Here is a 22,253-nt window from a genome sequence, read left to right as displayed (position 1 = left end):
TTAAGACAACAGATAAATTGGAAAAAATGCTCTTCACAAATGAGAAAAGGGAAATTTAACTATTTCCACGCTTGCATTGCTTCCTGTCCTTCAACTGATAGATACAATAGAGAAATAGAAACACTGTACTCGTCATCTTCATAACAATAGCAATCTTTCCACATCATTACTCAAACAGGTTAAGTCCGTGAGAGGGACATTAGTGATCACTCTATTTAACGTTTGTTTTCGGTCCCCATGATTTGTCTGTTTGAGCTCCCCTGACACCTTGAACATTTTATCATTTGGATCTCGCCACCCATTTCCATTCCATTGCAAGTGTTATGAGACACGCACAACAACAAACAACGCTACTTTGTAATGATAGTGTATGGTACAACAAGTCTCGAGTTCAATAATAATAGATATTGCATAGAAGGTTCGAAACCACGACCATGACAGATCCGACTGAAAGGCATCGAATAAATGTAGTTGGGTATTTGATATCGTGAAATATTGAACATGACGTTATAAATTCACCTGAGTGGGAAGTAAATTGATAAGAAAATTGGAAACCTTTAAAATTATAAAAAGTTATCCAGCGTGAATCTGTCATCAATATCTTGTACACAGAATATTACATCACTCTGATGATTTCAGCTTATTTAGTAAGGACGAGTGAACATGGACTGTTCCATTGGCCGAAAACACGCTTATACCTCAAAGATTTCATGGATATGTGATGAGTTTTGATTGGGAAGTGACTTTGCCAATTGAAAAGGAATATTTCGAAGGTCTCAAATGTCGTTGATATTTTTAGACCGCGTAAGTTTTGAAACTACACATCTTCATGTGTACACCTGTTAGAGGGTCCAAGTCATTTGATATGCACTAGCAACAATTTAGCACAAAGAAAAAGTAAATTGCTCTCAATACATGTGGTTGTAGTTATTAATTATTCGTTAGCAATACTCGGTGAATTCCATATATCTGCATTTTAAAGTTTCTTTGAAGTGAACGGGACACTTTAAACTAAACTAATTCGATGACTACCGCAAACCGCAATACCAAGTACAATTACTATACAAGAAAAGCGAAAATAGAACGAATAGGCTTATCTAACCGGAAAAGAATTTGACTAAGGAAGCGGTAAACCTCACACATGGGATACAGGATACTGCGATAATGGTTTCACATTCAACCCGTCAACTTTTAGGAGTGACTAACATGCTACTTCTCCTTACAATACCAAGACATTCTTCAGGAAAAAAATGGTAATGAAAGCATAGAAGCTTTAGTATCAGGGAGAAGATTTAATCTTAAAACAAAACAAACTTCTTAAATGTTAAAATGGTAGTGAAAGCATACAAGCTTTAGTATCAGGGAGAAGATTTAATCTTAAAACAAAACAAACTTCTTAAATGTAAAAATGGTAGTGAAAGCATACAAGCTTTAGTATCAGGGAGAAGATTTAATCTTAAAACAAAACAAACTTCTTAAATGTAAATGGGTAGACGACTCTAATTTAATAAAAAAAAATTTTCTCAGCACAAATTCTGTTACCCAGTTGCCCATGTTTCGAAATGACTTCATAAGTCAGAACTTTCCCGGTAAATATCTTTCAAAGGATTTGAAAAGACTCCCAAGAAGTTTTAATTTCTTCTTATCGCCAGCATGAGACAAAGAAAACATTCTGAGTTCCCATGAAGAATCAAACGTAAGACGTTAGGTAATTTAGTTCATATTTCAGCGCCACGCTAAACACCAAAACATAAGCCAGTTGGGCAAAATCCCTAGACACGTCATCGCAAAGGACCACGTGCCCAACATCCGGGCTTCTTTTATTGATGACGTCACGGTTTGGTAGACAGTTGTAAGAGTGGATTGAAGTATGATGTTGATGTTAGCTTCGGTTTGTGAGACAATTACGTTATAGGCCAGCGAAAGGAGAAATAGAATCATCGGCGGCGATACCAAAACTAGTAGCACTGCTTGGAGAAGACGGCGACTCCTGTCAAAAAAATGCGAACAAGAATTTTAATCATCATCTTAAAATGAACGTATAAAGTTTTTGCAAATCAATGACAAGTCATTATTGAAGTTTACTGATTACATCAGCTTTGAAGAGTTTCTTTGAAAAATGAGAGGAGTTCTAGCTGAAGATTTAATTTTCCATTTCAATTAGTCTTTGATCTTCTTACACTGATGGGTAATTTTTGGATGAAGAAGTAAACCTTGAGAGACTTTGAACATCAGTGATAATAGCATTTGCCTAGAGAATGTTACAGCAAAATGATATTGATTTGAGACAACAAACAATACAAAGTAAGAACGACTTTGAAACATTGCACTGACAGTACTAGGAAAATTTCAGGTAGCCACTTCGACAAAGTGGAGGTGTTGTGAAAGGGTAAGCGATGATCAAGAATAACGTTCAGCAGGAGTAGTGACACACGTGGTCGCCTCATGCTAGAGAAACCCAGGTGGATTGTGGTCAGTAGTAGTGTACGATGTTTTTGATATGCGCAACAATGAGGCAAAAAAAAATTTGGACATTTACAATTTCCGCAATTAACCAATAAATGAATGAACTACTAACCTCCTCCTCCAAGGGGCCACCAACAGGTATACAGGCACTTGGAACATGCTAACCAAAAAGGCCAGAGAGAAATTTATGGCCGCCATTGCTCCCATGAGAACAGAGAAGAGTATCAAAGCTCCACATTTGAGCATATAATGGCTTCGAAGGGTCACATGATGAGAGCTTACATCACTCGAATACCTTCAATGGAGCATAATAGTGAAATTAGTGGCTTGTATCATGGATCTGCCTTACACCATCAATTTTCGTTTGACAAGCCTATTTTTGGCTGTGTTTACTTGGGAAATTTGTAGCTTTATCTTTGTCCCTTTTAATAGGAGTTTTGACAGGTATCCTCCCAAAGAAAAATTTGACAACGACAAAATTTTCTTGACAAGTACACTTGCCATGAAACATTTGACGGGTTTATGTAAATTGTTTCGGTTTTTCTTTTGAGGCGACCTTGGCAAGCAATTTCACTCATACAACTTAATTTGGCAAGGAAAGAGTTCCAGTGTAAACACGGGTAAAGTGAAGAAAAGGACGGTCGTTTCACAAAAAAGCAATTGAAATTATTCATCAAATGAAAGAAACCTAAAAATTTCTTTAAACAAAAAAACAAAAAACAGTACAATTATTTCACTGGCGTTGAAAAGCCTTCAGGCAGATGCAAGGGAGCATAAGTTGAGAAGTTCTAATACAAAATATATGCACATTCATCAAACTTAATCAAATGTGACAACTTAATTTCTGTTTTCTTTAGTTTATCGCCATTCGAAGTTCACCTGCGCATTGAATCATATTTAATAAAGTGCACTCTGTCTAAAATTAAAAAGAAATACGAAATGACTCTTGCGAGTCCTGAACTAGAGTATCAAAACGGGAATACAAAGTAAACCATAAAAACACGCTTTGTAACTCCTTTTGCAGCAACAGTTCAAGGATATAAATTCAGATCATTAGTGTTTACAATGGTGCTTCACATTTACAAAAGTATTTACTTAAAATTTGCTGACACAATAACTTGACGCATGAGTTAGTTAAAAATATTTCCTCCATTTCAGAAACAGAGGGCATAAATTCTCAACTATCTTGTTCGACCAATTCATCTACAGACAAGTTCTCCTTAATCAAGTAAATACAGAGGGATTTTTTTAGAACCTTTTTTTACGCGAATGGAATGAACACCACCGCTGTTTACCCTACACCTGTTTGAGTAATGATATGGAAAGATTGCTATTGTTATGAAGATGACGAGTACAGTGTTTCTATTTCTCTATTGTATCTATCAGTTGAGGGACAGGAAGCAATGCAAGCGAGAAAATAGTTAAATTTCCCTTTTCTCATTTGTGAAGAGCATTTTTTCCAATTTATCTGTTGGGTTAAGTTCACCAGTACTCGAATATTATACCTCACAGATAAAGGTAATCGACTTCTTAATGGAAAGGTGTAAAAAAAAAAAAAATTAATGGTCCATGTCGATAGAATCTGATAAAAGGCATTCGTTGACTTTTTCCACTTCCTCTGTATGGAAGTAGAATTAGCAAACAAAGAAGCTTTTACGATATCAAAACCCGTTTTGAGAATAAAATTGAGTTTTATTTGATTAAGTTTGGGGACTCACATATAGTGCAAACACGGGACCGACAAGAATCAATAACCTAGCTACTTACACAGACTTTTCCTGTTTGACGAAAGGAAAATATTTGTGTCAACAAATACGCGACAAAATATCTCGAATGGTTCTTGTGAAGCAGTAAGTTTCTTAATAAATAATTCTCGCATTCAATTAAGCCCTACCAGGCTACACGAAGGAGGAAGTACGACTGCATAGCTGCGAGCTTTTGACCATGCAACGTCTAGGAATCGTCTCCCTCTTGTCCATTTTAAGCGTGATAGATCCCATACATCAAACGGACACCAAGTTTTATCAGAATCGAATTTTCAAGCCAGCAGATGTTACATTAGGGGGTCTTTTTGATGTCCACTTCAATGGACCCAACGATGACTGCGGCGAGTTGTTTACTATGGGCCTTGGCCATGTCGAGACCATGTTGTTCGCCATTGAACGCGTCAACAACGACTCTACCATCTTACCAAACGTCACTATCGGTTATGACATTCGAGATTACTGCGAAAACGCAGCAATAGCCATGAGAACGGCGAACGACTTGGTTCAAAACACTGATGCAGTCTGTCGGGCAGATAAGAACCGCACGTTGGATGACAATTCTTCACCTACGCAGCCAGTGGTTGCTCTGATAGGCCCGCACGACTCGGCAGGCGCTGTTCTGGTAGGAAGTCTTCTCCAAGTGCACGAAATCGCTGCAATCAGCCCTACAGCCACAAGCCACGAACTCAGCTCCAAAATGTACCAGGATTTTTTTCGCACAATCCCTTGCGATATGTGGCAGGCGAGAGTCATGGCCGACGTTATCGAGCATTTCAAATGGACCTACATCGCCGCTGTCGCTATCGATGACTCGTACGGACGTCAGGGTGTTTGGGCGGTGGAAAAAGAGATATACCGACGAAGAACCTTTTGCATCGCTTTTTCCGAGTTTATTCCAAGACTAGACTACCAGGAAAAGCTCGTTCAAATTGTTATTAAGCTCAAACAACAGCAGAACATTGGAGTCGTACTTGTGTGGTTATCAGGCGGGTATGCAAGAGCTTTTCTCCACGAGACACACAAACAAGGCGTTCGCGACCGTACTTGGCTATTTAGCGACGCTATGACCGCCGAGGAAAGCGTGCATCTTGACCCGCGCTTTGCAGGACTCGATGGGTCACTTGGAGTTCAGCCTCAAGACTTCCGACACTTACCCTTTGATGAACATTTGAAGCACTTAACACGAAACGCAACATTGAAGAGAAATTCGGCATGGTGGGATGAGTTTTGGACACAGATCTGTAACCAAACACTGTCTGATTGTAAAGACAACATTTCTTCACATCATTTAATTAGGCAATTTCGCAGCTCATTTGTTCCGTACCTTTTAGATGCCGTGTACGCAGTAGCTCATGCTCTCGACAACATCTACAAATGCGTTGAACCGAACGGTCTTCTGCCTGAAGGAAAATGTCCTGGTGTTATACCCGTGAATGTTAGAAAAAGCCTCCCAAACTACCTTAAGAACGTAAGTTTTCACGGAGCCACTGGCAAAGTGCAATTCAACCATTTTGGAGATCGATTAGTGGCCTCCTACGATATCATCAATTTTCAGCGAAACAAACAGCGAGAGAAAAAGTACGAAAAAGTTTTGGTTGGGTCTTGGATGAAAGACAGGAATCCACAACTAACACTAAATTCAAATGTAGTATGGAACACACTTTTAAATCAAAGTGCTCCGCGGTCAATCTGCGCTAAAGACTGTTCTCCAGGAACCAGGCAGTCGCCAACCACGCCTTGCTGCTGGAAGTGTATCAGGTGCCCGCTGGGCAGCATAAGCACGCGTCACAACTCTCGTAATTGCACCGAATGCTCACAAACACAGAAATCGAACGAAGAACGAACGCGCTGTGTTGATTTACCAATACTACGCATGCAAATGAACAGTGTGAGTGGTGTACTTGTAGCAGTTTTCTCTGCTGTCGGACTCGTCCTGACATTCATCACCTGGGGCACCTTGGCGAGGTATTTCAACACACCCGTAGCTAAGGCGGCCGACAGAGAAATGAGTTTGATCCTCTTGGTAGGGATCACTTCTCTGTTTGTCATACCTCTGTTGAATCTCTCCGAATCGGCCAACACAATCTGCTGCTTCAGTCACTGTGGACGTATGACGATTTGGATCATGTGCGTTGCCGTGCTTCTTGTAAAGACGATGCGTATTGTCAGCGTGTTTCAAGGTCACAGCGTCGTGCGGAATGCCAAGCCCTTTACCGCCAAAGCCAGTACACAGAGAGCTCTCCTGGCGACTCTTACCGCTGTTCAGATAGGTTTAACGGTAGTTTGGCTCATTACTGGCCCGCCTTACAAGAAAATCACCATCACTCATCTGCAGCACATTTCGATTGTATGCAAGGCATATTCTACCCTTATTGGAAAAAACATCTTGCTCGCAAACATCGCGTACGGAGTTTTTCTGTGGCTGTTTTGTGCGTATTACGCTTTCAGGGTGAGAAATATCCCCGAAAACTTCAATGAAGCGAGGCGCATCGGCTTCTCCATGTATATTTTATTTCTCTCCGTAATATCATATTATCCGGTAGCGTTCGCGATCGAAGGATGGTACATAACTGTGCTTGAATGCGCCACAAACATCACCAGTGCCTTAGGCTTCTTACTCTGTATTTTTGCACCGAGAATTTATATAATCCTGTATAAGCCGAGACAAAATACAGTGTTTGTTTCTAGAGCACAAGTTGCTAACTATACGTTTACAACGGCGAAATACAGCAGTGCACTTGGTAACGGTTAAAACAAACAAACATTGTAAAGACATAATGGCGTCAGGCTGGTTTGAATATGTCTATGCCCTCACTCCACTAAAAACATCGCTCTATTCAACATCTCTCTCAGACTTACTTGGAAACTATTTCAATTTTTTGGCTTTCGAGATTCTCCAAACACGAGATTGATAAACTTACTTCTGAACAGTACTGTCAGGCTATATACACAACCCACTCGGTTTTTGTAAAATCTTGGTATTTACTGGGCCGTACGGGATTTGAACCCATGACCTCTGCGATTTCAGGTCCTATTTTCAACTACTAGTTCAGTAGTGTTCTTAGCTGCGAGGATCTCTTAAATTCGTCTCTTCACCGCAGTGCAAATATATATTAATTTCACATATCTAAAATCATTATTCATCACTTGGGTGGTTTATTTGGACCCAACATATTGACCAGCTCTCAGTTGGCTTGTTAGCTCATTTGATAGAGCGCTGCATCGGTATCGCAAAGGTTATGGGTTCAAATCCCGTACGAGCCTGAATTCTTTCAGGTCCTATTTTCAACTACTAGTTCAGTAGTGTTCTTAGCTGCGAGGATCTCTTAAAGTCGTAATTGGTTTTTGTTTTGCATCTGATTGGGGGAGAGGCGCAAGTAGCAGAGTAAAGTAGGGCAAAACAATGCAATCTTAGCTTACTTTCGACCAACTGAAAATAGCTCAAAATGTGAGTTCATTCTTGCTACTTTTCGTTTCTGCAAGCGTCATTTATCAATCTATTCTTTATTTCATTCAGTAATCTCTCCTAGTAATGTGAAAAACGTCTCTTACCTTGTGATAAAAGGAAGAAGTACTACCACAAGGAAGGAGAAAGCCATTCCAACATATGTACATAGCAAAGAATCTAGTCCTGTCGCTTGTCCCAGTTTATAACTAAGCTCTGGAGAATAAAACACTACAACACCAGCCACGTGTGTTGCCATGGCAATAGGCACGACGCTTCCGATGTCAGGAGGATACTTCAAAAATGCTACCTGCAAAATTAAGACATTCTGAGCATCTTACATACCATCATGATAGGCTTCAGCGGATTTTTTCATCACAGACGACAGTTTCAGGAGCTGCGTCATGGCTGGTGTATCTTGAAAAGTTTCGCTTAAAATTTTTAATTCCCATCATTTGTAATGTAAGTCAATCTTCTTCATCCATTAGCAGCCTGGTTTCTCTATAGCTTACTCTTTTCTTTAGGCTGTTTATCGAACCTAACCAACTAATATTTTAAAAGGCAATTCACTTGAAAGGCAATTCTCTGCGGAGCTAAAAATGACTCTAAATACCGCGACCAACAGTAGTTCCTTCATCATTATAAAAGGCGCATGTTACATGTGACCGTGAGAAGGTCCGCCTCTCGTATTTCTCTTTCCTTTTTCCAACAATTTTGATTTCATTTTAAATTAAATTCAACAGGGTTGAAAATCAAATTGAAACCTCAACAAACCTCAACTTCCAAATTAGGGATTTCCTTTTCAGTATCACCACTTTTTTCTTCACGACTTTCCACCTCAGCTGTTTTAAATTTAGCTTCTTCCTTCGATGCTTCGTCTTGTGAGGTGTCAACTTTTGAGCCATTTTCTGGAGCAGACCCGGCTAATACCCACATCACGATAGCCATGATCAGAGGACCTAACAGAAGGCAGCCAAAGGGAGGCATGTACAGGCCAATTGATACATAGCGATTAGACTCAGGTAGAAGGTAGAAGAAGAATGATTGGTGAAATTGCTCCAGGAGGTTGTTCAAGCTACGGAATATACCCTCAATGACTCTGTCGAAGCAAGGAGCAAATATTTAAGAGTCGATAGAAAAGATTCCAGTATGATTGTGTTGAAAGGGAAACTTAACTTAATCCGGGGAAACCTACGATGAACTAACTGTTAAATCATGTCTACAGTAAAACAAAATGATGCCAGTGATGCCTTATGACTAGCACGCTGAACACTGGGTTGAAAGGTGAGGCTTTCTTTATTGAGGATAGTACGAAATGTCACAAAATAATCTAAATTTGGCCCTCGTGAAAGACAAGCGAACAGTGCTGAATTTTTTAACCCTTTTAGAGAGATAATGCAGCAGCATGCCATTCAGTACCATTCAGAGTCATTCAGTACCATTCAGTGCCTTATTTAGCTTTCATCTTAGCTATTCTCTCCTGTAAACAGGCGAGTCCTTGCAAAGTCACTGTGCTATGTTCTTGGGTAAGACACTTAAGTCTTCCAGTCTCTCTCTCTCTCTCCACCCAGGAGTATAAAATGGGTACCAGTGATCTGTCATGGAAGCCTGATGAAATTCGGGGATAATGTGTCATGCAATGGAAACCAGGCTAAATTCTAACTGGATGGGCAAACCGGCTTGAGAGCAGACTTCAAAACAATATTATCTGCTCTAATTGGTTCTTTAAGAATCAATGAAGTTTTATTAACCCCTTAACTCCCAAGATCTGATTGTTAATTCTCCCCTCTAGCTACTGCACATTTCCTTGTAAATCAGTTATGAGAATTTGGGGTTAGATCAAGATAACAACTTCTACCTGAAAAGTTTGATTATTCTCATTACCTGTTAGCTGGATAATGTATGGATAATTCAGGGAGAACTTACATGTTAATCACTTTTGGGATTTAAAGGGTTAAATGGAATCCTATTAACACCTGCCCACCTTCCAGTCTCCTGAAATCCACGCCCATACTGAAAGGTTTCTCCGCCACCCCTCATTGTAACAGCTTCAATACGATATCTGTGAAATAGGCCATGATTGCCAGAAGCCCTTCCAGAGGCCTGGTAAAACATCATTATCACCATGGTAACAAGGGATTGCACAGAATCTGCCCAGGGTCCCAGGTGTTCATGATATCCCTGTCAACATCAAATGACACAAACACTGTACGGCAACTAAATGACAAAATGTGTCCAAACATGCTGGAGAAAACTCCTTAGAGGGGTGTAACATGGTGCTAATGAGAAACTGTAGATCAGAGAATTCTTAGCCTACAATGCACAATCTTTTTGCTAAATTTTAAGGGCCTGAGGTTTTTTTCAATCACTCTAGGTAGTGAGTAAAAATACATTTCTTACTACAAAGTACCTAGATACATTTCTGTGCAGAAAAGTGATCAGGAAGAAAAATATCAACAAGGGCAAGTTGACCAATTAATCACCAAATTCTCAAAGCTATGATTGGTAGAAATTCATGACAGATAATGCAGAGAATTCATTTGTAGAACTTGAGAGTGAAAGGCTTAATGAGGACTTAAATAAAAATAACCACTATGTACTCAATTATTTCATTTGTAGTGATGATTTTCCTAGTGGGGCAGCCCTGGAAAAGATTTTGTCAGTGAAAAAGTATAAAATGTGAAAAATCTGAGCAGAAGTCATCACTGATAAGTCAAAGTCATTAAGATTGACTCTTAAGATGACTTTTGCTCAAGATGGACCATGTAACAGGTAACCACGTTCAACTTGTGATCCAACAGCCCATTATAATTAAATACCCAACTGGTTTGCCTCTGTCATTGTACTAGAAAAGTTTTCTAATCATGTTTCTATTGATTTTGAATATCTGTTTAATTATCAGAGACACAATAGCTATCTTTTAGGTTAAAATGAATTCCAGGAAAATGATTTTTTAACAAAAAAAGTCATATACTAATACACTCTTTGTTCCCACTAAATAAAAAATCCAATTCACCTCTGTGTGAAGAGAAACTGGAACATGCTCTTTGCGACACATCCTGAACACGGTATTTACTAGATCAAGATTAGGAAGCTGTCCATTAATTCCTTCAATGGCAATCTTAAAGAAGTTCACTTTCTCATGCAGAAATTCCAAGTTCAGTGCAGCTTGTATGGAACCAGAATGTCCCTCAAGAGGAGCAGAAGAAATATCTGCAAATGGAAAAACAAGTTGTTTCAAGTACAATAAGAAAGGTGGTAAGTTTTGAGCTCAGTGAAGAAATAGAGAAAGATGTTATTTCATCTTATCATGAGCTTGGAACAAAAAAAATTCTGAGTTCCCATGAGGAACTGAACTTCTGGGCTCTGATACACAGAGCCACAGAGAAACACATTTATGAAATGCATCCTGCATACTGCTAGGATCAGCAATGTCAATGGCATCAAGTTTGGTAAACAAAATAATAAAGAAGGTAAGTTCTGAGCTCTTTACTTGGTATTTACTCAAGTTATTTCAACCTGTTAAATCAAAGTATTTGAGTTGATTATATCAACAAAGAAAGTGCAGGAAACTAATACCTACAAAAATTTGTAACACCATGGTATGCATCAAGCCAAGCTTGCATACCAAGTTGATCTCTATCAGTCACAAGAAAAATGATATCCTTTGACCAGTAACTTTTCCCTGTGAAAAAAGATATTTCTTTTTAATTTATCAAAATCAAATACTGAAAAAGTAAAAAGAAAACAAGAAAAGAAAAGAAAATTGTACAGAATCCCCCCCCCCCCTCAACTAGCCAGTTACATAGTACATTACAATTAGGCAGAGCGGGGTGACTAGAAACATGTACAGTACACAATTTGAGGATCACAGTGGACTTCCCTTTTTCTCAACAGAAACCATGCATGAGGAGCATAAACGGGTGGGCATGAAGAAGAAGTATACACTTCTCATCCTGCATAACATTATATTTTACTTCATAATGTTTGTAAAGCTCTCACACAAAGTCTTCTTTGATCAAGAATGAATGTTTCAATATCTTAAGCTTTCTGGAGACAAACCAATGAAAGTGTCCATCCAGAAGAAAATCACAGCACTGTTCTTAACACTGTTATACCACTCCATGTGCGGGACATTAAAGCAGCTCAAGATTTGCTGGAGAAAAGCAATAGTCCCTTAAAAACACTGACTCCACAGAGGGCAGAGTCATTACCATCAGAGATAGAAAAATTTTCTTAAATCCTTCAGCACTATATGCTGGTGTTTTTTAAATGTCATTTAATAGAAGTCATTCCCATTTAATTTAAGTCTTAGGAAGCAAAGTTGCATTAATTTGAAGCTTCTTAAAAGACATTTTTTAAACTTTGAATACCACTTTATACTCACTTCTACAATGGTCAGCGAATGACAACATTAGTGCTAAAGCTCCTTTATTGTTCCCTTGATTGTACGGAACACTGATAACCAGTGCCTCAGTGCCTGCAATCCTGGGAGCTCTAAGAATTCCATAAATGTTTACACCATTTATCACACGTGGCTCAGAAATGCCAGGAAATGGTGTGTAAACTGTGAAGTTCTGTTGGTAAGTATAAAGACCAATGTTTTCCATTGTGTTTGTGATCATCTGTGATGCAGCATTGCTAAAGAAAAATGGACATTATGTTGACTAATAAATAATGCACATGGTAATTGAAGGAAATTATGGTCCAGTACGTCCAGATCCAAAAACAAGGGGGAGAGGGATGGTTATTGTCAGTAATAGTTACTACACACATCAACAGGAAAATTATAGAGGTTTGCCTAAACATTTTTTCTATAAATGTACTTTATCAGGAAAACAATTTCAAATAAAATTGTCGGAGACCAGAGAAAAAGTTATATTATTTTACATGTAAGACAAACCAGCATGGGTATGAAGCACATCTCAAATAAGATGTTTTTACAGAAAGAAAGCTAACCATGGCTACAAATAAATCTTCTATTTTTCTTATACAAACTACTGATGAAAAAAGCCATTTTGTTACTCATAATTATAAAGATATTAAATCTAAGGGGTGTATAACAAAGCCCTTAGTACCTGTGGATAAGACCTTAATTTAATTCTGTGTTTCACAAAGGAACCATTAGGTGACAATTTTGCAGGATTCTGTGTGAAAGTATTCAATTGGTCTGTAAGTCTTTTTTCCATGCTCCCCTTAAATTATAAAAGCAGAGAAGAACTGTAATGATGGGTACCTAATATCTCCCTCTGGAAGAGTTGATAACTTCCCAAATAACTCTGAAGCAAGTCTGTGATTCTTGAATTCTGCTTCAACCAAACCAGGCAACAATGCATTCTCAGAGAAATAAACGCGACCATTGAATGTGCGATCAGATAAAGCACACAGCCAGATGATACCAATAATGTAACTGAGAACACTGAAAAAAGGAAGAGAACGATAACATTGATAAATGAATCAATAGATCATTGCCAATCAGTGTGGGCGAGAGTTTGCTGTGGTTGACATTTTACTTTGTGCTGTTGTCTACTTTCATTACCATGCATCAGCAAAATCCAAATAAAGGAAAAGTCAAAATGAAAATAGGACGACATAGATACAATTAGTCTCTTAAACGTAAATCTCCTTATAATTTTGTCATGGTGGTACATCGTACATCTATGCACAAAAACTTCGAAAATTTGTCAAATAAAACATAAGAACATCAATTGAAAGCGTATTAGAAGTATAATCCCTAATAATACTAAGAGAAAAATCTTGCAAAAATTTAAAGCCTCGTTACCACAGCTTTGAGCAATGAGTTACTAAAACATCCACAATTTTCTTCCGTCCTCGAACATCTGACAAGAGACCCATTTCTCTCGCACTGACTCCACACAGAAGAGCTGGATATGAGGTGTATTTTAAGGCTGAATTTGAAACAGATAAAGACACTTTTAAGTTAGCAAGCTTTAAAATTCGTCAAGTAATAACTCACATACTGCAATGAACTTTGATTACCACCACAACACGCGCCACAGAATGCAAAGCTTCGAGGGAAAAGACTGAACGCAATTTTAATTATGTTTAATGGGCTTAAACAATAGTTCCTTTCCAACAAATGCGCTTACCTATGGAAATGCTCCTCAAGAGTCAAATATTTTCCGCCATCTTGAATAGTTTCTTTTCCAGGCACTGAAGCACGCACACGGTAAGTATCGATGCGCGGCTACAGGCTCGAAATAGCAGTCATGCGCAGTGAGAAAGTTATGCAATACTACCGCGTTGCGTTCTGGGTAATAACCCACATCCATTTCAAGATGGCGTTTAGATTGTGCCGGTCGCATGGATTATCAAAACGATTACAAGATGTATTTAAGGTAAGAAATGATTGTATTGGTGAAATCATCTTGGTATTATGCTGAAAGTTATCACCTAAAAGATCTAACAACAGACTGTACAGAATATGTTTGAAGAGTACCTGAGATCGTGGCCCCTGAGTTTGATGTAAATGTACGTACTTTGTTCGTTACGTAGTACTAAAGTTTTGCTCACGAACAGAAAATCTGTGTTGATGATTAATCATGTTCCAAGTATTCTCCTATAAACTGAACTTTTTTTGATTTTATAAAACTCCGGTATGTTTTTTGTAAGGTCAATTTAAGTATATTTCTCATTTCTTAACCGTTGACTTGAATTCGCGTTTTGATATTGTAAAGTTTCGGGATTGTTGTTGGTAAAAGTAACTTTAGCAGTGAGCACCTCCTGGATTTGGCTTGAATTTCTTTTCTTTTGGAAGAATTGGATCTTCAAGTACCCATGCAAATGTTTTTGTGACTTATATTTTTGCTCACCAAAATGTACAAAATACATCTACCCACATATACTCTGGCACACCAGTTTACGACGTTGCTCTCATCATTAGGTACAGACCAGGCTAACAACAACAGCCACAGTTGAAGGAGGGAAAAGTAATGCAAAAGTAAGTTGGGCCAAAATCAGTTACTTATGAATTGAAATTGTGCTTTTAGATAGTTTGTCTTTATCCTTGAAAAGGTGCTGATGTTTCAGGGAATCATAAATTTTTTGGTCTTTGGAAAGAAAGTGTTTACTGTTTTATTTATTATCTGATTACGACTCTTTCAGATGTGGTTTGCATTTGGTGCACTTGCTGCAGGAGGGCTTGCCACAGGTTACATCCTTCAACCAACTGTTGATGCTGCAGAACTTGAACTTCACCCTCCCCACTACCCTTGGGCTCACAAAGGCTTTTTGAGTTCACTTGACCATGCAAGGTATGTTTGAAGGGAAACAATAATTTAATTGTGATTGATGTGGTATGAGGCATAGAGTGTATATGTTTTGCCGAATACCCAATATAGAGGTACCCAGTTTATTTCTCACAGTACTGAGGTACCAGTACTGGCAATGTTTTATTTTTTCTAGCATCCGACGAGGTTATGAAGTGTACAGACAGGTCTGTGCTGCTTGCCACTCAATGGAGCAATTGGCATATCGACATCTAGTGGATGTGGCTTACACAGAAGAAGAAATGAAAGCTATTGCAGCAGAGGTATGCAATAAATTAGCTAAGAGTGTCAATGTATTGCCTGGACGCTATATTGTGATGTTTAACACAATGTTATTAAGTGGTGTAAATGAAATATTCTCCCCTATAATCTACCAGACAAAGTTTAAGCAAGCTGACTATATACATGTTCCCCTTTGATAAATAAACCAGGTTGCCTCTAAATATCTTCATAGATGATGTTATTGTTATTGTCACTGTTGATGCTATTTTAGTGTTTCTGTTCTTTTTCATTGTGCACATGGTTATGACATTTAACTGAAGGAGGCGAATTGTTTGTTTTTCACAGGCGCAGATTGAAGATGGTCCTGATGATGATGGAAACATGTTCACCAGACCAGGAAAGGTGAGATACCTGGTAAAGCTTATGGATACAGCAATCAGTCAACTTAGAACAAAATATGTTTTGATTCTCAAGGACATTGTAAATCCATGTGTATTGCTACATATGTTGGCTTGGTGACTTGGTGTAAACCCATTGTTGCATTTTTCAGTTGTCAGACTCCTTCCCTAAGCCATATCCTAATGAACAGGCTGCGAGAGCTGCTAATGCTGGTAAGAAATGCCTTGGAAAATGTGTAATGTTTCATATTTTATTATACACCCATTATTTGTGTTTTAAACCATTGTATAAAGATGTGTACTTGTGTTGTGAGGAGTACTCATTTCTTGTGATTTTTCACCATATCTTAGGTGCTTATCCCCCAGACCTGAGCCTTATTACATCTGCAAGACATGGTGGAGAGGTAGAATTTACACATTTATTTCCTTACAGTTTTTGTGGTGTTACTTTTTTGGTTTATTGAGTGCTTGCACCCTGAATTGACTTGATTTGACACATCTTGTCAGTGTGTTAAATTTTCAAGCACCCTAAGCATTCTTGTTTGCATGTGTTGATAAATTGGTTATCCATTAAGCCCTGGTTGTGCGAAGGTTGGATAGTGCTATCAATAATAATTAATCATTTAATTATTAATAATAATTTATTACTTATATAGTGCAAAATACATGTGGATATGATCTAATGCAATAGAATTAACTGGAATCAACTGGATAAATCTCTATCGAGTGGATAGTGTAGTATGTTTTACTATCACTTATCCACTGGATAGTGATTTATCTATTGGATAATGTCATCCGACCTTCATTCAACTGGTCCCAGATTAGTAACCTTGTCATGACTTTTTGATTTGCGTCCAAGTGCAAGGAGAAAAGGAGTTGTGTTTGAATTAAATTTTAAACAAAGACTTTCATTATATTGGTTGTAAGGTATAAAATTTGGGGGAATGTCACTTGGGGAATATTAGTGGATATTCCACAGTTGCAGTGGGGTATATTTGGTTATGTAACTCATTTAGACCAATCATGCAAGAGTGAAAATATATAATGGATTATAGGGGGTGTCATCAGCAATCAGCATTCCACTGTAGGTAACAGGTTATTTTTCATCTCTTGCCGCAGGACTATGTATTCAGTATCTTGACAGGTTACACAGATCCTCCTGCTGGAGTAGAAGTCAAGGATGACTTGTACTACAATCCTTACTTCCCAGGGCAAAATATTGCCATGGCACCAGCATTGTACAATGAAATCATTGAATATGAGGATGGTAAGATTGCATTGAAATGTAGAGGAAGATTCCCTATAGCCAACTTACCAGCCAATTCCTATTAAACTGTTTAATCTCTCTTATTAATTCTTCAACTCCCACTAGTGACCAAGAAAGAATTTCTCCTTACAATGCGATATCAAACAGACAAGTGATGATAGTTAGAAAAAAGTGTCAGTGAGGGGATTAAAAGTTGATCCGATGACAAATTCTCTGAACTAACTCTTAAGAATTGTATGGCAGACAGTAAGGATAATTCTTAATGAGAAATTGGGAATGAGAAGGGTTACTCATAGGAAAGACAGGTTTCTTATTTTTCCTTACAGTATCACTGCTAAGTCAACAGAAAATTCACAAGAATGAATGAAATGATTATCAACTTAAGAAGCTCAGGATTGTTAAACAAATTCCCTTTTTCAGTGCCCTAGGAAATGTATAAAGAACGTTATGGAGAATATGCATTCTAATGTTAGGGTGTTAATGGTTTATTTATTCCTTACTAATGTTGGTGCATGTTGAAATTTAGGTACACCTGCAACAGTCAGCCAGCTGGCTAAAGATGTGTGTACTTTCCTTAAGTGGGCTGCAGGTGAGAATTTATTTTCTACAGTACTGTATTAACGTGGTTAAATGTTACTGTGTTTTTACTTCCAAATTATGTTTACTTCAAAATAATGTTTCCTTTATCACTAACAATGATTACAATAGATCATGTGGTAGTATTGTGTAAAAAAAAAAAGACATGTCATCCATTCTAGTGTCTCACTTTTTAGCCAAGACAGATTTTAGTTGCCTGGCACCATAGGTTCAATAATGGTGGTACAGATCACTTAGTTGTATCCAACTTGTCATTTTTGCTCTTTGAAAGGTACTAGGTAACATCATAATTATTCTTCTAATTCAGTGTGGAATTACTGGGTTTATTCTAAAGTTTGTTTCCATCTGCAGCATTTCATCACAGCTGGTGTGTATTCCAGAGCTACAGTATGATGAAATTGGGGTATTAGGAGTTACAGTCAGCAAATAGTTGTTAATGGCTTGATGTTATTGCGTTGTCTTTGTAGAACCTGAACATGATGACCGCAAAAGAATGGGAATGAAGGTATAATGCATATTCAAATCTTCGTTCGTTATACTTAAACAACAAACCAAACCAGACATGTATTCTGCCTCACCAAAGTAGAAGGGTAAAGAATAATTAAAACATACATGTAGGTCGCAGTTTTAGTATTTTGTAAATTTTCCTTTAGTGCCACCATGGTATTCCTTTCTGTACATGCAGCCGTGTGTATATAGATCTATATAACGTGTTTTGAGCACTTAGCTGCAAAATGCACATCACATTTTTCAATAAGTTTTTGTGATAAATTGGATGAGTTGACTTTTTCTTGCAAAGTAACAAGATCTTCATGCATGTTTTATTAATCTTGTTGGATCCTTTGTTTTTCTTCACAATGCTTGGTTTGAACTCCATCGTCGATCTGAAGTAAAACCTTGTTTCTTGTAGAAGTTGTTGTCGTTTTAAAAGAGAACAGTCTCCCCAAGCATTCTTTGAAAGACTACGTTCAAATCTGTGTACTTATTTACTTCTTCTCTTGTGTTTGTTTGTTTTTCCAAAGGCCATGACGATTCTCGGGTTCCTTACGTTTGCCTCATACTACTACAAGCGTCACAAGTGGTCTGTGTTAAAGAGCCGCAAGATTGTGTATCGTCCCTCACCCCACTCCTGAGGGGCTTAACAACTGAACAAATTTAAACAACTTTTTACGCAGATAATGTCAGCATTAGATGAAAAAAATAAGTGCAGGTACTATTTGATCTGTGCTTTAAGAGGGTGATAGCATCATTTAGGCCTTGCACACCTAATTAAGTGCAAATATTCTGTTGTGATATTGACCAAGGCTTACTGTAAAAAAATTCTGTTGATCAGAGTGCCTCCTTAAATTTCGTGAGTTATGGTGTTTGTTGCTGAGGTGTAGCTGCTTTTAGCTTACTCTCTGTGAATAGCCTCTTTAAAAAGCTGTGAGGTAATCCAAATGTTATTTTATTCCTTTTTGTTGTGATTTACTTCAATAAACACTAAATTGAAATGTTTTAAAATTACGTTGTTTCTGTGTTAAGGGGATATTATCATTGTAGTTCATTCTAAAACCCCCTCCCACGCCAGTGACAAAATATTATACGTACTTTTGATGGATCAAGTTAAATATTTTTAAACACCTGACATCAGAAAGCCAGAAGAGGCTCTTTGCAAAAGTGTGTGCGCAGATTTCGTGCAGCTTCACGAAGGAAAGCACGACCGATCACCGAGCTAAATAGGCTATACCGTTCAAAACAAAATGAGGTTACGATATAAAACCAATAACCTTTATGTGGCGCGAAAATATGCACGGATATTTGTCCGCGGACATTATCTGTTCCATTATGCGAACAGTTTACCGAGAGCGAAGCCCGAGGAAAACTGTGAACTTCGAGGAACAAATAGTGTCAAGGGAAAATGTACAGGCACACTTTCGCGCAAAATAGATGCTATTGTGTTTATTATCCTTAAAAGATTTTGCAACGCGCGTGAAAAATTGTTTACGAACAGCTTACGAACTGTATGAAGCGTGAGATGTATTCTTTGGAGTACAAACTTTATAAACAATAAAACATCTCCCTTCTTCTGTAACCATCACAAAACGTTCTCTCGTCTTGAATTAAATCTTTAAAAGAAGACCTGTGGTATTGGACGTGAGGTTTGAAAACTAGGGAATAGCACTTGGGTGTTATTATCGGATATCGCCCAGTGTTCGGTCACGTGCTGCACTTAGACCAATTGCGCGCGAGCAAAAATAATGGATTATTATTAGCATAATTCGCAACACCGAAACAAAAACGATTTGATATTCTTCCTGATTACTCAGTCCATCCAAGGTCTCCAGACCCCTTCATGATTTACTGGCTTGGATTTGAGATCGGGGTCTGGAAATCTAGCAGGCACCGCAGTAGTATTATACTTTTCTATCATACCGAGTAAATCGCGCACTACATCTGGGAACTGTTCTGAAATTTCTCTCTTCTCTTGGGGATCGCCCGTGATGTTAAAAAGAAACACGCTATTTGCGTTATGTTGGTTGGAGGAAGACTGGGTCTTGGAGCCGGATTCCGGCGCCGCAACCCAATCTCCGTTTCCTGGACAACCAAGTAAGAGTTTCCAATCCCCTCTTCTGAAAGCGGCGCTACGACAGTGAGAATATCCGTCCGGATTTCCCCAGAATGTATCTACAGGGTCAATATTATGTAAGATCTCGTTCCTCGGTGGCGTCAAGTTCTCGCTGATGCTCGCCCACTGATTTACCCCGTCCAGAGGAATGCCCTCAACCGATACCTTGGCCAAGTGCAAAATGGTGGGAAACCAGTCAGACACGTGCATCAGTCCCTTATAAACTCTCCCCGGCTTTTGAATCAGATCACTGTTTACAAACCCGACGCCTCTTATGCCTCCTTCCCACAGCGAAGCTTTCCAACCGCGCAGCGGCCAGTTGTTTCCCCCCGCCGTGATTTGTCCTCCGTTATCGCTGCTAAAAATGAGCACAGTGTCTTCCCACAAACCGCGTTTCTTGAGCACTCGTGTCACGTTTCCAACCGCCTCATCCATGCAAGAAACCATGGCAGCGTACACGCGTCTATTGTGATCCTTAATGTTTTTGTACTGCTTCAAAAATCGTTCAGGTACCTGTAGCGGCGAGTGGGGAGCTTGGAATGATAAAAACAAAAAAAGTGGGTTTTGGGGGTCATGTTCTTGAATTATCCTTTCGGCTTCTCTGGCGAAGAGATTGGTGGTGTACTTCCCGACTACATCTCGTTCAAGCTTTTCATCCCGCCAAAAATCATAACCGTTGAGAAACTTGTAACCCGATGTAGGAAACCCGAGTCGATTCCGATGCGTGTAGTAATCTTGTCCACCGGTTAGAAAACCGTAAAACGAATCAAATCCCCTTCTTGTTGGTATAAACTTCTCACGATAGAACCCGAGGTGCCATTTTCCGACCACGTGGGTCCTGTAGCCACTGTCTTTCAATTTTTCTGCGATTGTAGTTTCGTTACTCGGCAGCGCGTTCGCCTGCGAGGGCCAAATTATTCCATGTTGCAGTCCAGTATGTATGTCGTATCGTCCCGTTAAAAGCTGCGCTCTCGTTGGAGTACAAATAGGTTGAACGTAATAGTTATCCAGTCGAACCCCGGTGCGAGCCAACTCGTCCAAAATTTTGGTTTTGAATTTTGAGTTGTGGTAGCCAATGTCATTAAATCCCAGATCGTCAGCTAAGATGAATACAATGTGCGGTTTTTTACCATGGTTGAGGACTGCTAAACTAGTCTTGATCAAAATGAAAAGAAGAAATTCAGTTCTGATTAACCTCAGATGTAAAAACATGGTCATCCCCTCAAACGCTTTTCTTTCTCTCTTAGCAGTTATTCAATATCTTTAAACTTTAGTGTGCGGCGTCAAACAAAGCCCTTAAACAATTAGGAACCTGTTCAGTTCAGATTTTTTTTTTCTATTTCGGGTAAAAACCCGATCATCCAAGACATTTTTATTCACTCTTAGCTTGCGAAATCGAGACCAAATCACTCCGAAGAACGAAACATTGGAAAGATGGAATAAAAATGACTTAAAGTAGCTTTCATTTTGATCTCGAAGTTGCGGGTCTTCACCATTCACATAGCGACAGGTCTTTATTTTTCTGGTAACCCTTGACTGACGTAAAGGTGCTATGTACACCTGACTGCCTTAACTTCAGTGGTCATTAAAAAAAAAAAGCGAAAAGGAAAACGACCCTGAACGCTGTGGTATACGCAACGTTCATAAATATATTGTTTCGTCTTTGCTCACTCACCTTCCCCTCAGGATAAGAAGACAAGACGTGGAGTTTATTCAAGATTGTCGACATTAAAAATGGTCTGTTAAGTTGATTCACTACATTGAGCCTATCTTTAAACCCTTTTGGCAATATTTCTATGTATGGCCTGCATACGAGGACTGGTCCTAGTGTCATTTCACCGGGTTGCAGTGTTAGCAAAGTTGATGACTAACCCTGAAAAGCTTTGATTTCCTTCGAAAGCAATTAATTAAATCAGATATCAAAATCCATTAGTTCGAGGGCCTAAGGTACGTAAACGTGGACTTCGTTAACTGATCGCCCCCAAATCTCCAATTCGTCATGGAGACAGCCTTTGAAGGACCTGAAGTATCTTGCTTTCCCTTTTTTTACCATCTTCGTTTTATGTCCATATTACATTACTTATGGAAAAAGCTTCCTATAAAACCCAAGTCAAATTTGTGCAATGTAATCGCATTTCCTTAGGAATTACACCATTCTAGAGATTTCTCCTCTGTCCCAAGCTTAAAAAAAACTG

General features: G+C 38.7%; 3 protein-coding genes and 1 pseudogene across 4 annotated transcripts; 2 read left to right on the top strand and 2 right to left on the bottom strand.

Annotated features, from left to right (window-relative positions):
• Window positions 1-1,272: 1,272 nt before the first annotated feature.
• LOC113665738 (GPI-anchor transamidase component GPAA1) lies at window positions 1,273-13,861 on the bottom strand. Its single transcript, XM_027181459.2, has 11 exons — window positions 13,788-13,861; window positions 13,460-13,586; window positions 12,914-13,096; window positions 12,065-12,318; window positions 11,261-11,362; window positions 10,694-10,890; window positions 9,662-9,858; window positions 8,452-8,776; window positions 7,785-7,987; window positions 2,579-2,761; window positions 1,273-1,990 (listed from the first exon to the last, which is right to left on the bottom strand). The coding sequence occupies exons 2-11, from the start codon at window positions 13,531-13,533 to the stop codon at window positions 1,726-1,728; spliced, it is 1,983 nt and encodes a 660-aa protein (XP_027037260.2). The 5' UTR covers window positions 13,534-13,586; window positions 13,788-13,861; the 3' UTR covers window positions 1,273-1,725.
• Window positions 3,360-7,123, top strand: LOC113665737 (extracellular calcium-sensing receptor). Its single transcript, XM_027181458.2, has one exon. The coding sequence runs from the start codon at window positions 4,411-4,413 to the stop codon at window positions 6,982-6,984; it is 2,574 nt and encodes an 857-aa protein (XP_027037259.2). The 5' UTR covers window positions 3,360-4,410; the 3' UTR covers window positions 6,985-7,123.
• A 101-nt stretch (window positions 13,862-13,962) lies between the features above and the next one.
• On the top strand, window positions 13,963-18,953 carry LOC113665732 (cytochrome c1, heme protein, mitochondrial). Its single transcript, XM_027181454.2, has 11 exons — window positions 13,963-14,036; window positions 14,582-14,638; window positions 14,803-14,951; window positions 15,103-15,229; window positions 15,534-15,590; window positions 15,739-15,799; window positions 15,938-15,990; window positions 16,706-16,853; window positions 17,380-17,442; window positions 17,918-17,955; window positions 18,473-18,953. Exons 1-11 carry the CDS (start codon window positions 13,977-13,979, stop codon window positions 18,581-18,583), a joined length of 924 nt encoding a protein of 307 aa, XP_027037255.2. The 5' UTR covers window positions 13,963-13,976; the 3' UTR covers window positions 18,584-18,953.
• On the bottom strand, window positions 18,470-22,244 carry LOC113665730 (arylsulfatase J pseudogene; annotated as a pseudogene). Its single transcript, XR_016185323.1, has 2 exons — window positions 21,898-22,244; window positions 18,470-21,837 (listed from the first exon to the last, which is right to left on the bottom strand). The product of XR_016185323.1 is annotated as an arylsulfatase J pseudogene (transcript).
• Window positions 22,245-22,253: the final 9 nt, after the last annotated feature.

Source organism: Pocillopora damicornis, chromosome 3 (genome assembly GCF_964200805.1).
Source record: "Pocillopora damicornis chromosome 3, jaPocDami1.2, whole genome shotgun sequence".
Classification (NCBI taxonomy): domain Eukaryota; kingdom Metazoa; phylum Cnidaria; class Anthozoa; order Scleractinia; family Pocilloporidae; genus Pocillopora; species Pocillopora damicornis.
The sequence above is the reverse complement of the archived record's forward strand: the minus strand, read 5'-3'. Positions and strand labels throughout refer to the sequence as shown.

What these genes read in the sequence shown, in the direction of transcription:
- LOC113665737 (XM_027181458.2), top strand. Translation starts at nt 4,411, where the DNA reads ATGCAACGTCTAGGAATCGTCTCCCTCTTGTCCATTTTAAGCGTGATA.
- LOC113665738 (XM_027181459.2), bottom strand. Translation starts at nt 13,533, where the DNA reads ATGGGTCTCTTGTCAGATGTTCGAGGACGGAAGAAAATTGTGGATGTT. An exon ending in TCCCTAATTTGGAAGTTGAG is followed by an intron (nt 7,988 to 8,451) that starts GTTTGTTGAGGT and finishes TTAATTTTGCAG; the next exon opens with GTAGCATTTTTGAAGTATCC. An exon ending in GTGGCCCCTTGGAGGAGGAG is followed by an intron (nt 1,991 to 2,578) that starts GTTAGTAGTTCA and finishes TTTTTTTGACAG; the next exon opens with GAGTCGCCGTCTTCTCCAAG.
- LOC113665732 (XM_027181454.2), top strand. Translation starts at nt 13,977, where the DNA reads ATGGCGTTTAGATTGTGCCGGTCGCATGGATTATCAAAACGATTACAA. An exon ending in TGTTCACCAGACCAGGAAAG is followed by an intron (nt 15,591 to 15,738) that starts GTGAGATACCTG and finishes TGCATTTTTCAG; the next exon opens with TTGTCAGACTCCTTCCCTAA. An exon ending in CTGCAAGACATGGTGGAGAG is followed by an intron (nt 15,991 to 16,705) that starts GTAGAATTTACA and finishes CTCTTGCCGCAG; the next exon opens with GACTATGTATTCAGTATCTT.